This window comes from Clavelina lepadiformis, chromosome 3 (assembly GCF_947623445.1).
Source record: "Clavelina lepadiformis chromosome 3, kaClaLepa1.1, whole genome shotgun sequence".
Lineage (NCBI taxonomy): Eukaryota > Metazoa > Chordata > Ascidiacea > Aplousobranchia > Clavelinidae > Clavelina > Clavelina lepadiformis.
In genome coordinates, this window is record NC_135242.1 from 10,238,776 (window position 1) to 10,255,303 (window position 16,528).

At 36.6% G+C, this 16,528-nt stretch overlaps 1 protein-coding gene across 1 annotated transcript in view; it reads left to right on the forward strand.

The window, feature by feature from the left end:
- Positions 1 to 10,969: 10,969 nt before the first annotated feature.
- LOC143449814 (atrial natriuretic peptide receptor 1-like) overlaps positions 10,970 to 16,528 on the forward strand; it is a 50,909-nt gene continuing 45,350 nt past the window's right edge. Inside the window, exons 1-3 of the mRNA XM_076950142.1 lie at positions 10,970 to 11,106; positions 11,199 to 12,074; positions 12,276 to 12,906. Coding sequence (XP_076806257.1) covers positions 11,267 to 12,074; positions 12,276 to 12,906 — 1,439 coding nt within the window. The 5' untranslated portion in view covers positions 10,970 to 11,106; positions 11,199 to 11,266. The remainder of the gene's footprint in view (positions 11,107 to 11,198; positions 12,075 to 12,275; positions 12,907 to 16,528) is intronic.

Consider the following 16,528-nt stretch of genomic DNA (forward strand, 5'->3'; position numbering starts at 1 on the left):
ACTCTCGTCAAGTCAAGTACGTATCAGTGCAAGTGATTTGTTAATTCAGCTCACAGTTATTTCTTGCATACCTTTGGTTTTCGAACCTGAACATATCAGACTTTTTACAATTGCTGGTTTGCCGTGAATAAGCAGTAGCGTTTAACTAGTTAACGTTAAACACATATCTCTTGCTATTTTCTGGTTGGTGGCAAAACCTAACACCAAGTTAACTACCATGTAATTCACGAAAAGCTAACCTCAATCTTACTTGCAGAAAAGAGTAAGTGATGAGAAAGGCCTTTTTGACAGGCAAATGCCTTTTTTCTTGTAGCATGATGTCTCAGACGAATACCTACAGAGTCGAATTATAGCGTTTATCACTTCTTAAAGTGATGTAGTTGGTTCAGAATGGCCAACTTGGATGTAAAACGTTAGAATGATTATATTGAAAATTGAAGGTTTCAACAATTACGCGCGAGATAGCCTACACCACGCTCTAAATTTGCCGTTATGCCAAATCAACTCAGTAAATTAAATATCGATCAGTTGGACCTCTGTCAAGTTAATCAACGTTTGGAAAATGTTTTTCAACCCAGCCCGAGAGATTGTAGGACTGTATTTCCTACTGTTCGAGGATGAAATGCACAAACACCAAAGCATCTGACCCCTGCCAAGGATTATAGGAATTGACTATTTCACAGTATGCAGGTCACGCAGCCCTTTGTTAAAAATAGGCGGTTAGGTGAGAAGAATGGCTATGCAAAAAATTGATTTTAACTATTTGAGGTTTTATTGCAGTTAGAATTAGATCAAAGGTACATTTCGGCTACGTTTAGGTTACTAAGTTATAACATTTAAGTTAGGATAACAAGAAACTGTGAAAAATAGTTTCAATCGCACGATGTTTTTGTGGTGAAATATGGCAGCCAACTTTATTAGGCTAAACATTGTCTAGTTTGGAGAGTCTAGGCCCCGAATACAATGACTTGACTTGACTCGAGTCTCGGAGAGTAACTTGACGCAAGTCATTAAATCTTAGTTATTAATTTATTGATCAACTGAATTATAGACATTTGATTTCGTTGCAAACGATCGGTTAAACGTATAGCCAATGACATGACTTGATTTGACTTGCATTATATTTTAACTTGACTTGACTTGATCCGATTAGTAATTTGACTCGACTTGACTTAAGTCAACTTTCCAAATAACTTGACTTGACTCGAGTTTTAAAAAAATTTCTTGGTTACAGCACTGCCCTATAGTCTGCGAAACGTAAGGATTTGCAGCGGGATATAGCGAATAAAGGCGAAAATATAAGCATCGACGAGGTGTTGAAAAAAAATGATGTAAAAACAGAGAAACATCTGAACACCTTCGCTATACAACAATAAGTTAGACCAGGGCAAGCGCTAAAACTTCACTTAGAGACTTGACAAGAAGTCAAAAATTAAAGCGTTGATTTTCCGAGTACTTGAAAAGTTGATTAAGAAGGACTTAAAAACGAAAATACTGTATATATTTTTTGTTTGGGGTTTGAGTTTAACTTCGGCCGACAATGATATCAGGGTATGCTTAGCCTACTTATACAATCTTGAAAAAGCGAGCGCTGCATAGGGAAAGCACTGGAAAACAAAAGTTGCAGTAAATTCAGCCCAGGAATTAAGTAAAAACTGTAAAAATACACGTCTGTCAATACTTTTTACAAGTATATTTGTAGAGAAAATGTATTAATTAATTCACTAAAGTTGGTAATTTAGAAATTTCCAGAATGAGTGACTGGATTATATTTAAGAAATTAACACTTAATACGGAAAACTAGAGAATTTATGATTTTTCAACCAAACCTAAAAAAATCAAGCTCTTTAACAATAGATAGACCCGATTAGCGCGATTAAGTTTATTATGGGAATAAATTTGTCCCGAAAATTCCACATGAACTTCGTGCTGCAAAAAGCAAAATGACTGTTGGCGCAATGGTGCATGCAGTTACAAAAGTCAAGCCATATACTTAAACCAAAGTAGCATTTTTATGTAGCTACAATTATATGTTAAAGTAAAAGAAGAAACAGAATATAGTTTGGCACTCTTAAGGTTAACTTCATATTTTTCGACACGAGATATCGCAAGCATAAGCTTGCTTTTTCAGATGTACTGTGAAATGGCAAAAAAGAATATGTTATTTTGTAATTGTTTTGTTTACATGTAATTATTACAATTATATGCTGTGGCCTATCACTACTTGTAGAGTTTCTCGTTTGATATTGTGTTTCTGTTTAGAGTCATGGCCAAATTAAAACTACCCTTATAGCAAAACGTATATAGGCTATGCAAAAGGCATGCGACAGAGTCGACAGGCTAAAAATTTTGAATGCGACCTCTGGCGATAATCTGAATCCATAGCACTTATCGGAAAAAATTAACGACTTGCTATATTTTGAGACGATTATATTCACGGGACTTCTAACACTGGACTTCCAACACTGCATTGGGACTAGAAGTATAAATATAATGCTTCTTGCCAAACTCTGGGGCGGATTAAGATTAAAACAGGGTTGGGCCCCTATGATTGAAATCTATTGGTATAGGCCTATATCAGTAGCATTAAGTGATTTGATATTGCCTTATACGTAGCTACTTAAAATTTAACCAACATGTAATTAATATCGGATGTGTCGAAGTCCTTTTTGAGTGTGAAATTGTCTCAAAAACGTCTTATTCTTACCAAAACATTTAGTCTTACATCAATTTAATGGATCGATAATTTAATATATACAGACAGTAAAACAGTTGCTAATACTATTTTAGTGAATTTGTAAATAGGCAAGCAAAAACACATTTCCTTAATGCACCTTTAGTGTGAGAATATATGTGTACGGTTTTTTTATTCGTCATTAGTTGTTTTGTTGAATTGAAAAACTTTTGAATAAATGAATGAACTTTTGAAAAACGTACTTCGCAAAACCTTAATATAATCGCTGGAAACGTTCCGAATATCAGGACCGAATAAATTTTCTTGAAAAAAGTGATTCGGTATTTTTTGAATAAAACAAGATAAAGATGTTTTGAACTTGCACTATTTCACCGGAAAAAACCTGCTTTCGAAGCTGTTTTGCACATTGTTGGCCAGACAAGGCGGAAGTTAAGTATTATTTCGCGCAAAGAAATAATTGATGACTTGGAACAATTTTTCAACCTTTTCAAATTTTATTAGCGCTTCACAAAGCTATCGGAAGAAGCAAAGGTACCACTTTTACTATAGCTTTATTAGAACAAAAATTACGTCTAAAGCTATAGATAAACTTTCAAAAGCTAATATGCCCTTTGGCGACGTGGATTAATTATAGAATCGATTTATTTGTTAACTATTCCTATGCTTTGTGGAAGATGCGTCGGACATTTTTTGATAGACAAGCGAAGTGCAAGTCTTTGGAAAAAGGACATACCCTGCGAATGAGTCACTTCGAAACGATTTCACGTGTTTATGCATTATAAAGGCTATGCGTGACCTTCGTCCGGTGATGACACTTTCTGAAACTGTTTTCGCCAACAAGGACTTTGACGTTTTTTTTCAAATTCCTAAGAACACCACAGCAGGACGTTTCTGTTGACAATTTTCGAATTATGCTGTTACAACCAATGAAGATGAACCAGATCATGACCAAAAAAATTTGAAATCCTCGAGAAGTGGGTTGAATCCCAAGACGAAATGTTTGGTTACGTCACCAGAGAGCTTTGAAGGAGCAAACTGGCGACACAACTCAAAACCTCTGAAACTCATCCAGAGTGTTCAAGAAGACGACTTCAGCGAGATGCAGGTGGTTTCACCTCACGCTGTTATGATAGGTATTCCTACAATCATTCATATTACAACGATTTTGACACAGATGGTCCAATTTATTCGCTCGCTTGCTCTTCACTGCACTTATAGGACGTTTGTGGAACCGATGTCTTGCAAGTGCATCCAACTACCATGGGACGTTTGGTAAATAGTGATATTGCCATGGTGGGCAGGTAATTAGGATGGGGGTTTGATATAAGAAAATTAGCGAAGTACTCTAGGATATGTTTTATTTATCACTAACAATGTTTGATATATACCCATCGCAAAACCAAAACCATGCCCAGTCTCTGCAAACAGTATCGCGATAGACAACTGTAATGGAACGGGAGATACAAAAACTCTTCAAACAAAGGCCACACATGCCAAGAAAAATGATTGCGTATCTCTCTGGAACAAGGCTGGATCTGACGTACAATTACAGTAACGTGTAAATTAATAGACTCAGCAAATAAACGCTGTTTAATTTAAACTTTAACAAATAAATCATCGTTCTTAGGATGCAATATGAGTTATGACCAACTTTTATGTTTAAAAAATTCTTTGACTCACTTTGGCGTGGATTCTGCAACGTTTTCACAATTTTGTAAAACTTTTTTATATGAAATGATTTTGAAAAATAGCATTACTTAGCTTATATATAGTTATGGTGGTACGATCTACTTTTAAGAAACAAAATTTTACAAGGCTTCTTAAATTCTCTATTGGTATCAGGTCAAGTAAATTATCCGACCAATTGAGAACCTTGATATTGTTTTCAACTAAAACTTCTCCATTTCTTTGCAGTGAGACATGGAGCTAGGTCCCGCTGAAAAATCCCTCTCCAAGAGTCTTTGTCTTTTTCTAGATGTCTTTTTCATTTCATGCCATTTTTTCATTTTCAGGAACAGTCGTTAGATAATCGTAATCGGTAATCCTAATTGATTACACTTTTTCATGCGATCGTAATCTTAACCATATAGGAGAACGTCATGCATGAGGGGACAGTGCGATAAATTCTTTGTGCTACAAGATGGCACAAAATCGACTACTGTTTTTAGTCTATTTCATTGCCGTCTTCATTTTGACATACAGTATTAAAAAAAGAGAAAAGGCTAGCTTACTGCGTGTTTTGAGCTATTTTAATCGAAAGAAAAAGGACCTCAAATTTTAAATTTTGCCAGGATTTTGCTGCTCTATGACTAGGTTTTAATTTGATGTTGCAGTGGGTTGTTGATTGATTGATTGCAGTTTTTTGTTGATAAAAAGATATGTGATAACTTAAAAATTGGCATTCATGGGGGTTTGTCGTTCAGAAACGGTTTATCGACAGTGGCTAGTCTAAGATGGGACACATAGACTCGACTTTGAAAATTAGCCTTATAGCCTATACCTCTATGGTGTAGAGACCGATTTCTATATTTTTATAAGTTTTGACTTATAGTTTGGATCAAAATGCTTGTATTAGTAACAGGTTTAGCTTAATACAAATTTATCGTATTTAATATGATACCACCAAAAGAACACAAAACGCTAATTATAATTATACCAGCACGATGTTCCGTCAGTTATGGGAATCATAAAACAGTGCTCGGAGCGAATGTAGTCACGTCACCGCCTTGGTTTGGTGTTCAAGCGCATATCAAATCAATGCAAGGTAGCTGTTGAAAAAGTTGTTTCAGCGGACTTTCAGAACGTGCTGACCGTTTTTCTGTAGATATTCATTTTTATTAAAGATTCACCGATGAAAAGGTGCTTTTTAAATTAAACAGTTGCAATTTGTATATGGCCTAGAGTCCTAGACCCTAGGGCCTAGGCTATGTCACTGTAAGAGACCACATCCCGCCCATACAGATAACAACGGTTAGACGATCGAAAATCAAGTGTTTCTCTGCACGATTTCGCACCGTGTCCGAATCCATCGCCTTCCACCCAAGACGTTTTCGGCACTGATATTGACAACGAATGCAGCTGATGTGTTGGGCTCGTACGCCGTAATGATATAACTGTTACGACTCCCTGATTTTATCTGTTAACAAATCCTTGTAGCCAGGACACTGTATCCGAAATGAGAAGCTGAAAGGGAAAGATTAGAAAGATATTAAGGGAAAAATTTGCGAAGAATTAAAGGAAGTATAGCAGAACTGATGGAGAAATTAGCTTTAATACAGTACATTCACTAAAATCTATGATGCAGTAGGCCACTAATTAACAAATCTCATAATGAAAGGCTTCTGCGGACTCCCAAGAAGCACTTCGCGTATCACTGGTTGCAGGACCAACCTTAGGCCGATGCTGGCGATGCAAATACGTTGTCTCCCGCACTTTTTGGCCACCGCGGTGTTTAACACCAAAACAAAAACAATAATTTAGATTTTTTTTGCCTAATTCTCAGTGTTGTTATCAATTTTTTCTCGAAAGAGGATGCTTAGGTGAAAATATACCACAAGGTAATATTTTGATGAGAGCTGATTTGCAAAGACTTAAATGTTTCGTTTACGTTATTATTATTGTTATTATATTTACGTCAAGTTATTATAAAAAATAGCAAGGGTTATCGCTGTCAGATATCGGTTTTTGCAATGCGCCCCGCACTTGATTGGGCAGGCCCTGCCCAGTTAAGAGCCGCCCTTTCAAAAGGCACTTGTTTAACACTTGTTTTTGTCCTATGTTTATTGCGTTTCTCCTTGCGGCCGATTACGCTTTTTCGTGCTTAATTAAGCACATGTGTCTTTTTTCGACTTGTGTCCGACAGGTAGTCGCTCGATCAGTTTTGATATTGGAGTTCCTGAAATGAGCTGCATCAACAAAACTTAACTAAACTGTTTTTAAATAAAAGATAAGCCTGTAAATCTGTAAACCTAAGAGTGAGGACAACCAAACGTAACAGTATCAATTACGATACTGTGCTACTTCAGGTCAATTACGATTTACTCATTACAATTTTGATGCAATCTAATACATCTCTTATTCTGAAATAAAGATAATCAACACCCTTAAAATGATACTCAACGCCTTGTGGATATTAGGGCTAACTTAAAAAAAACCCTGCCTTAAAGCACAAGACGCGCTTGTGTTTACTTTGCCCACTAGTTCTTTCAAGCTTTGTAATTTAACCGTGCTTGGAGTTACTTAGACTTGTTTGAAGCTAGATTCTGCTTTTTAGTTTGTCTTATTTATTTGGTTGTTACCATAGGTTTTAAATATTGTGCTTTTATGGAAGATTATGCCAAATTCTTATAACTAATTAAAGCCTGAATTAAGAAAACAAGGCGTGTTTTATAAAAAAGTTGTCCGACTGCTTTTATTTCACTTACGTCTAGTTTCTTTACTTGTTCGTGTTGCGCTTGTCTCTTTTTGCAGTAACGTGTACCATTTTATAACATTTTCACTATAAGGTCGCGAAATCCTCGACTTTTATTCCTAAATTTTATAAATTGTATCCATATGAGAGTTTCATGAATAAAAGAAAGCATTAAATAAGAAATGGAAAAATTAAATGTTGACATTTTTTGAATAAACAGACCATTAATTAAGCAAATCAGTTTATAGTATTTGCTTTGCGTTGAACGAATTTCAACTAATTTAGGTAAGATATACGATAAACTTAAGTTCTAAATAACGATATGACTTACCTGTGAGTAAACAAGGAGCGACTAAACTTTAACAAATAAAAATATACCTCAAATCATTGATTGGTCTACGTCTACACTCTACAACATTTGCAAAGTAACCCGCAGACACCAATAGGACATTTACTAGCACAAAACAAGACGGCAGCTTACAAGATAAACAAAGTCACCAACAAAGTAAAAAATTAAAAATGTGTTTGTTAAATTACAATACGGTTTCAGATCATTTGAGGGCATTCTAAGTTAATCACTTATGCGCTCCTTTCTACTGACTTGACAGATTAAATCATGCACGTACCTTGAACTTTATGCTTAAAATTACAAATTAAGTTTAACTATAATCATAATAAAAAATTAACGATATGCTTACTGCATGTAAATGCCAAATCGGTTAAATATACATTTCAGCAGTTTGTTCCATAAGTTTTGCACTAGGCATATCAAAGACCGCGACTATAGTTATCAAACTGTAAAGGAAAGTTTAAGTATATGATAAACATGAGTTTTTGCTCATGTTTAGTGTCATGGAAATTCTTTGGTTAACTTGCCTCGTTTTACCTTAAATAATTCTTGTGTTTTGTTTCTGCTTCGGGCAAATGTGTTTCTCTTCGTTGTAGGATACGACTACTTCACGGTTTGCATTGTGACAAACGAACATCTTTTGAGCTTTGAGGTTGTGTTACTTTGCTTATCCTTATTCTATTATTTCAGATGAATGATTCTACACGAATGTGTATTGACTGCTCACAAACAATCAACCTTTATACTTACGTAGATGCATATCCATTTCCAAGAATAGATGACCTGATAAATAAACTTGCAAAGTATTCCGTCTTCTCAAAATTCGACTTGAAATCCACATATCATCAGTTCCCGATATTAAAAACCGACCGTGTCTACACAGCGTTCGAAGCTGACGGCAAGTTATGGCAATACAAAAGAATTTCATATGGCGTCACAAACGGAGGGATCAACTTCCAGAGAGCAATTGACCGTATCATTGATGAAGAAAATCTGAAGAACACAAGAACATGACGATAATGTCCAAAAACTGCTCAGCGTATTCAAACGCCGAAATTTAACATTCAATGAAAGCAAGGCTGTCAATTCGGTTTCTCAAATCAACATTCTTGGTTACCAAGTCCAACACACAACAATCAAACCAGATCCTCACCGACTACAGCCACTTCTAGAATGTCCTGTCCCATAGAACAAAAATGCTTTACAATGCCGTCTTGGCTTCTTGTCTTATTATTCGAAGTGGATTCCATGGTTTTCCGACAAGTTGAAACCACTAACGACAGTCCAGTCTTTACCCTCAGCGAAGATGCCGAGCAAGCGTTTCACCAGCTTATAACGGAACTGGCCACCACCTCGATGGCCATTGATGAGACTACGCCATTTGTTGTCGAGTGCGACGATTCAGATGTTGCTGTATCAGCATCTTTAAATCAATTTGGACGATCGGTCACTTGGACGAGAGGTCGCTTGGACGAGCGGTCGCTTTTATGTCACGTATGTTCCGTGGAAGTGAATTGAAGTATCCAGCTATAGAAAAAGAAACGACTGTAATCATCGAAGCTATTCGGAAATGGAAAGATCATTTACAACGTCAAAGCTTCGAACTAGTAACTGACCAATGATATGTAGCTTACATGCTTGGCAATCGTCGTCGTACGAAAATCAAAAAACAATAAAATCCAAACTTGGCGTTTGGAACTTGCCTCTCTTAATTACTCAATTCGCTACCGTCCTGGCAAAATGAACCCGGTCACAAACTGTCTCTCAAGATCAACTAGCGCCTCTATCAATTAAACAAGTAAGCTAGAAGACATCCATAATAACCTGGGCCATCCTGGATTCACTGGAATGTTGCACTTTATTCGCATGAAGAACTTACCCTTTTCCACCGAAGAAATATGGAAGGTATGTTTGAACTGTAAGAGATGCGCTGAAAATTAACCAAGGTTTTACAGAACTTCCTAAACAGCGTTAATAAAAGCTACAAACCCAATAGACCGAATTAGCATCGACTTCAAAGGACCGATACCTTCATCGTCTAAGAACAAGTAAGTTAACCATAATTAATCGATGAGTACTCAGAATTTCCGTTCGCTGTGCCGTGTCCAAATATGAACTCGACAACAGTGTTTCAAGACCTGAATCAACTGTTTACCCTCACTGGATTACCCAGTGACCGTGGACCCTCTCTTATTTCACACGAACTTCGCACTCACCTTCGAAACTTGGGAATAGCAACAAGCTCATCGACCCCATATCACCCACTGGAAATTCCCAAGTTGAGTGATACAACGGTATCATCTGGAAAACAGTTACGCTAATACTCAAGTCAAGGAAACTTCCATTATCCCAGTGAGAACTAGTGTTACCTGAAGCCTTACATTCCATAAGGTCACTGCTCTGCACGGCATCAAATGTGACACCTCATCAAAGATTTTTCTCCTTTGACCGACGCTCTACCTCGGGGCCATCAATACCATCGTAAGTGTACCTCCGACGTTTCTTATGCAACACTTTTGTACCCTTGGTAAACGAAGTTGAATCGATAGATACGAATCCAACGTATGCACGCCTCCGACGGCCAGACGGACAAGAATCTACAGTGTTTTTGAACGATCTCTCACCATGCCCTCAAGAAGCACCAAACAGCGATGAAATACCCGTCACGGAAGAATTTATAAGAAACCCTTTACCAAACAATGAAGCTTCCAACGATGCCCTTGTCGTGGACGAACCAGAAATACAGAACATGCTGATAGAAAGAAATCTTCGCCGATCAAGCCGAACCAACCAAGGGGTACCTCCAGCTCGTTATCGCGAACAGTGAAGTATTTCGTATGTAACTTGCGTTACCTTTCAGTACGTGTTCAGTATGTGTTCAGTATGTGTTATCTTGAGTACGTGCTTATTGCAAGCCCAATTTAATGCATAATACCAAGTCTATTATAACAACCACAGTCATTAGATCAAATTTATTATAGGCCGGGTGAAAATGTAATGAAAATTCCTTTGTTAACTCGCCTCGTTTTACCTTAATTATTTCTTGTGTTTTGTTACTGCTTCGTTGTGGACTACAACTACTTCACGGTTTGCTTTGTGACAAACGAACATCTTCGGAGCTGTGAGGCTGTGCTGCTTTGTTTATCCTTATTCTATTATTTCAGATGAATGATTCTACGTTTAATAAAGCTAAGCATAACGGCATCATTTAGTACATACAGGTTTTCTCATTGATGTCTTTCGCTTTATCGAGTCCTAACATATTTTTAGATGGATAGGAACACAATCTATATAATCTATTAGTCGACCTATATTACAGAATAATCCTATTGCAAGAAAGGGACATATTGCGATATAATCGGCTTAACCAGTTATCAAGCCCATTAGCTTACAGCAAGTAATGATTAAAAAATTCGTGCTCTCGTTTTGGCCGTAAATGCTCTATGAAACTTAGTTTCAGCTGCACGTAGCAGAGTGAAAGCAATGAGCTTTGGCAATGCACAGGAAGAATATTTTTAAGTTTCACCAGGTACACTTCATATATAGTGGTATATATAGGTTGTCCATTTAACGATTGTTGGTAGAATCATGTACGTAAATCGGATACAAACTATTCTGAATTTAGGAAAACGTTAAAAGAAGAAAAGCTTTGTAAGTATTATTTCAGGTGTAAATGTTTAACAGGATAAATTTAATTATTAAGTTTGTACTTTTTAGGCACTAAACGCTGTTTTACTTTTTAGGATTTCCTTGCTCTGGGTTTAGTTTTACTTTTTGAGAGTTAACGAACCTCGACTCGTACTTAACGAAAATGGCATTAGATATCATCAAGGCAACTTTCGTGTTGCTGTTTCTTTCCTCTGTCCAAAGTAGAAACATAATGTTATGCATCTTGAATCAAAATCCTCCGTCAAAAGAATCTTGGACAACTTTATCTGAAAAACCTTCAGGCGATACCACTTTTGTGGGTAACGGTATATCTGAGTCATCCGACTGGATGGTTGAGGAAACCGCAGAGTCGCATTTGATAGATTTAAAAAGTGCTTTTGAAATAGTAAGAGAAAAAATTGCACAGAAACATCTACGTTTATCGCACCATGTTCTATTTCGTCAAATACAGTTTGACTCGGAGTCCATAAGTGACATTGTTCAGATTCTTATCTCCAACCGGAATAGCTGCGACATTTTTGTATATGGATTTATGCATTCAAACATTTTTGCTGATAATCATCACATATTGTGTGAAACTGTGCTTCATATTCTTTCCAATTGGAACGTGCCGACATTTTCTTGGACTTGTCCCATTTCTAGGCAAGACAAAGTCTTTGAAACCTCAGTAATGAGCTTATTACCAAATTTGGTCAATACAGTCAGAGCTGCACTGCATGTACTTCGATATTTCAACTGGAGAAAGGTGGCAATTTTGAATGCGGCAAGACCTGAACCTTGGGGTATATGTGGACATATGGAGCATGAAATTTTATCATCAAATTACTTTCAGTTGAAGCTTTATGCAAATATTGGTGACATTTCTTTTTCAAATAATATGGAGTTCAAACGGAAAAATCAAACGTATTTTAGTGACATTTGGAACGGCATTAGGAATTTGGAGATAGCAGGTTAGTTTAAACGAAAATATATATAATAGTCCATACTGTTGTTTGATCGATTGACTCATATTTATTTGACAATTTTCTTTGAATCTTGCAGACTAAGCTGCTTAACTTCCTTTTACAATATTAACGTTTTATTTTTAAATGCAAAGTCATTTTACACAAAGTAGACTTAAACTTGTTTTAATTTCAAAATTTTTTGTTTAGTTGTAATCATTTGCTTGCCTCATGGTGGACAAGGTAGATGGCATGCATCAGTTGTTCAGAATCTTTTGCAAAGATTCTACCGTGAAGATGAGACAACTGCTAGAAACCTTGTTTATCTCATAATAGATCCGATTGGAGTATATAATTTGACACTCCTACACAGACATAATAAGCGAACAGGCAATAAATCCAAAAGAAACTTTCAAGACAACAATGAAACTTACCTTTCGGCAATAAACTTGGAAACCGACCCTTTAGCCAAAAGGAAAAAGGATTTTCTAGTAAACAACAAAAGTAACCTCTACCAGGATAAAAGCGGGTACAACAAGCTCAACCCGAAACATTTGGTGACCCACTTTTTGTCTAACAGAACAACTGGGAATTATAGCAGAAAGAAAATCAAGAAAAGATTTTGGAACGACCAGGGTTTGAAGTTTTACGAAAACGTTCTCATATTTTCTCCGGATGTAAACGAAAATCTTGGCTCTCTACGTGGTCGGATTACTCCAAGACAAGCAGAAAGCGTGGGATTGGCATCACTAGCTTATTTTCTCGATACGCTATACTTCGTGATGCATTTTGTTCTACAGTCCGGAATGGATCTAAAAACTGACAGGCTCAAAAATGGAAGGTTAGTGTAAAAGCAATTAACATGTCTATAGTTTTAAGGATTAACTCAATTAGAATTACAGTAGTGAAGCGAGTTTATGAAATTAATGCTTCTGGAAGAATGCAGATTTAGACCAACTAATGCAGAGCTTTACTAATTACGGTTAGTTGTGCTTTTGCCGTTTTTCTTAACGCGTCACTAAACGTAAAGAGTTTGGCTAGCTGCATCCATATTGTTTAAATTCAAAACATAGCCCCCACTTACTGTTGCGTCGATATTTCATTTTACTGGCGCTTGCATGAACCAGTTAACATCCATAATGTTTCCGTTGTAAGCTAGTAAAGCTACAACTACTTCATAGTACAATTGTAGGTTTAACGTTATTTTTCTCAGTTCAATGTTATCCAAACTTGGAAATTATAATTGGGTCATTCACATCGGCCTTAGAATTCACCACGGTCCCTCTTTGATTAAACTTTAAAGTTTTACTTTTTAAATAAACGAGCCCAATTTTGCGAAATTTAGTTTCTGTGCTCAATGAAGCAGAATTACCGGCTCATTTTATCGTCTATATTTTCATTGAAGTGATATTCTGTTGCACACTTGTTTTGTAATTGCAGTATTGCTAGGCGATAACAAGGGGAAGTTTCTTCAACCTTTTATAAAAAAATGGCATTGCGTCAGCCATTATGTGTTTATGGGCCTCTTTTCGAAAGAAAGCAAAATCGTTCATGCAGTCAAGCGTAACTAAATTTGGTGGCTTTCTGCCAAAAAATTCAATTTCTTTTTTCTGTTGTCATTTAAATAGCAAATTAATATTTTTTTAATACAAATGAAATTCTTGCCTAACGATTGTTATTTTACTGTTTTTTTTTTTTTGAGTTTCAAATATGACATAGCGTATACACAGGGTTGCCATACCGTCCTTATTTCTAAGATTTGTCCTTATTTTAAAGGTCTGTGTCTTAGAAAATATGTTTGTCCTTTTTTCTAAGAAATGTCCTTATTTTCACTTTCGTCCTTATTTTTAGGGCGGAGGTGGGCACTTTTGTCCTTATTTTGGGCATTTTGTCACCTTTACGATACCATTTTGTACCAAAGAGATACCAAAATTATGAACATGCAGATAGTGTCTTGTTTTTTTTTTTTTTCTAGGAACATTGGTTGCTTTCTCTTGTTGTACACTGTTTAAGGTGGTATTCCTCGTTCATTTTCTAGTCGTCCTTATTTTTGAGTTGAGACTGATGGCAACCCTGCGTATACATGAGCCGTTATCTTTAATGTCGGGCACGTTTTAGAAAAAAAATTCCAATATACTCTTAAGTCCTAATTCCATTGACAGGGCTAGATCATTGGGCCAACCAGTAATTGTGTGATATTGCAGCGTAATATAAATTCAGTATAACATTTTACAGTTTAGACGTGACTGTTTTATTGTTTTTTTACACTTTGTAGGGCTGGGAAAATTTGTCCGACTATTATTAGCCGCTAACGGCTAAAAGCTCTTCAGTGACTAAACATTTTGTTAGCAATTAAATTATTAAAACATACACGTAAAAAGAAGTTGAAGCAAAATGTTTGGTAATCCATCGATTTGTGGAAATATGCTATTCTGTTAATCATTTCAGTGCATGAATAATTTGTTTCCTTGATAAATTTTGAAGTCTAGCATAAAATTCTTTGTTAATACAACACTTTTTATCATACTTTTTAAAAGTAAATTGTACTTTTGCTTGTATTTAAAAATGTGACTTACCATTTAGCGACTATGGCAGCTAACCGCCAGCTAATGGCCAAAGAAAATCGGCTAATTTAAAACATTGTTAGTGACACCTTTTTCGGTTTCTGCTCAATTATGATGCAATAATAGGTCAAGGAATAAGAATAAGTAGAAAAATGCCACAAGTTTCGCGATGAAATAAATATAGGCTAGTGTCGAATAACCATATGCTCTTGCTACGTACCGACATAGTCTGCAGAGTTTTGAAGTTTTTTATGCTTGAGCATCATCCTCCCTCCAAAAAAATGAGAAAGCGTCACTGCAATCGACCTGCCGCTCGTTTGGCTGGAGAAGTACGGACTAACAAAGAAGACATTGATTTTGTTCTTCGGTTAAAATTTGCTTAAAAAAACAAAACTCTTCTAATGGTTTCAGTTTCGCAGAGGGCTACGGTGCATGTGGATCGCGCTAGGGCTACGATGCACACTGGAATCTTGCTTCTGTACACCTGAGAATAGACTAGGTCCCGGCAAAAACTGCTATACCCTTCAGTGCGGCTACAAATACGTGTTTAGGCCTAGTCGTCTTTTTATTCCACTTGACCTTTTGCACAATCCGTTGTGCGCATGCATGCGCGAAAAGTGCTTTGTCCTGAAACTTGATAGCAAATGGAGGTTCTGGAAAATGCATGCGAATTTTTTACAGGATCGGTTTTTGTTACTTTTTAGATCACTGCATCACTATTTTTTGACACAAATTACGTACTAAAAAAAACGCTGGACAAGTCCTGAGTGATAAACCATTTAGTCTGTCTGTAACCTGCAGCAGGAGTAAACTTTTGGCTCATTTACCTGCAACAAACAAATGAACCAAGTGATTTATTTTGCCATATTATGAGACGAAGTTAATAGTTGCTGAACAAGGAGAACCTAGTTTGACTTAGATAAAAGAAATATAAATTTAAATAGGCTTATGATCGGATTAATTCACCTTTGTTAATCAGACCTCTGTCTGGTGCAAATACACTACAGTTGTTTTGCCTAGTTATCTACGATTGTTGGTGATATAACATAAAGATAACTGTGATATATTGTATATCGCTTGTGCATTTTATGGGCATACTGTATTTTGTCACTTTATACAACTTTTATCAATGTGAACGGAAGAATTCAAAAGTTGATATCGATTTCTATTAATTATTAGTTACATGCAGATTATGCAGAGTTGGGGCGGTTACATTTTTCGGTAATCGAGTAAACTTTAATTTAATTGGTTTATTCGATTTGTAATCAGTCTTTTTGAATACTGTTACAAAAAATTGTATAATTAGGCAAAAACCCTGGCCTTATTCGATTAAATAATCGTTTTTTTACAAGATTTTTAGTCAATAAATTCAAACAAACTGTGCGTGTTGGACAAATAAAACGATTACTTCTCATACATCTTCCTGAGCTTGGTTGATTATTATTTATGGAATTTTAATTTGATATATAATCAATTGGCTCGCCAGGACCTTCCACCGCCGGATACGGGCCTTGTAGATGAGGCTTACCAGGACTACTGTTCTGCCATCGTTAAAGCAGCCAAGCGATCAATCCCACGCGGTCGTAGAAATAACTATAGACCGTGCTGGGATGCGGAGTGTGAGAGCCTCTACCAGGTCTTTCTGAAGGCCCAGCAGGGCGAGGCATTAAAATCAACCGCCTCTGCATTGCACGCTCGACTCGATGAAAAGCGAAGAGAGCGTTGGACAGAGGCTGTCAACACCATCGACTTTACGCATTCCAGTCGTCTGGTATGGAACACAATCAACAACCTGACTGGCAGGTCCAGACAAACGCATCGCCCATGCCCCATCTCTGCCAACTGTATTGCCTCACAGTTAGTAAAGAATGGGGTCTATGAAGCGAAAGATCGCAAATC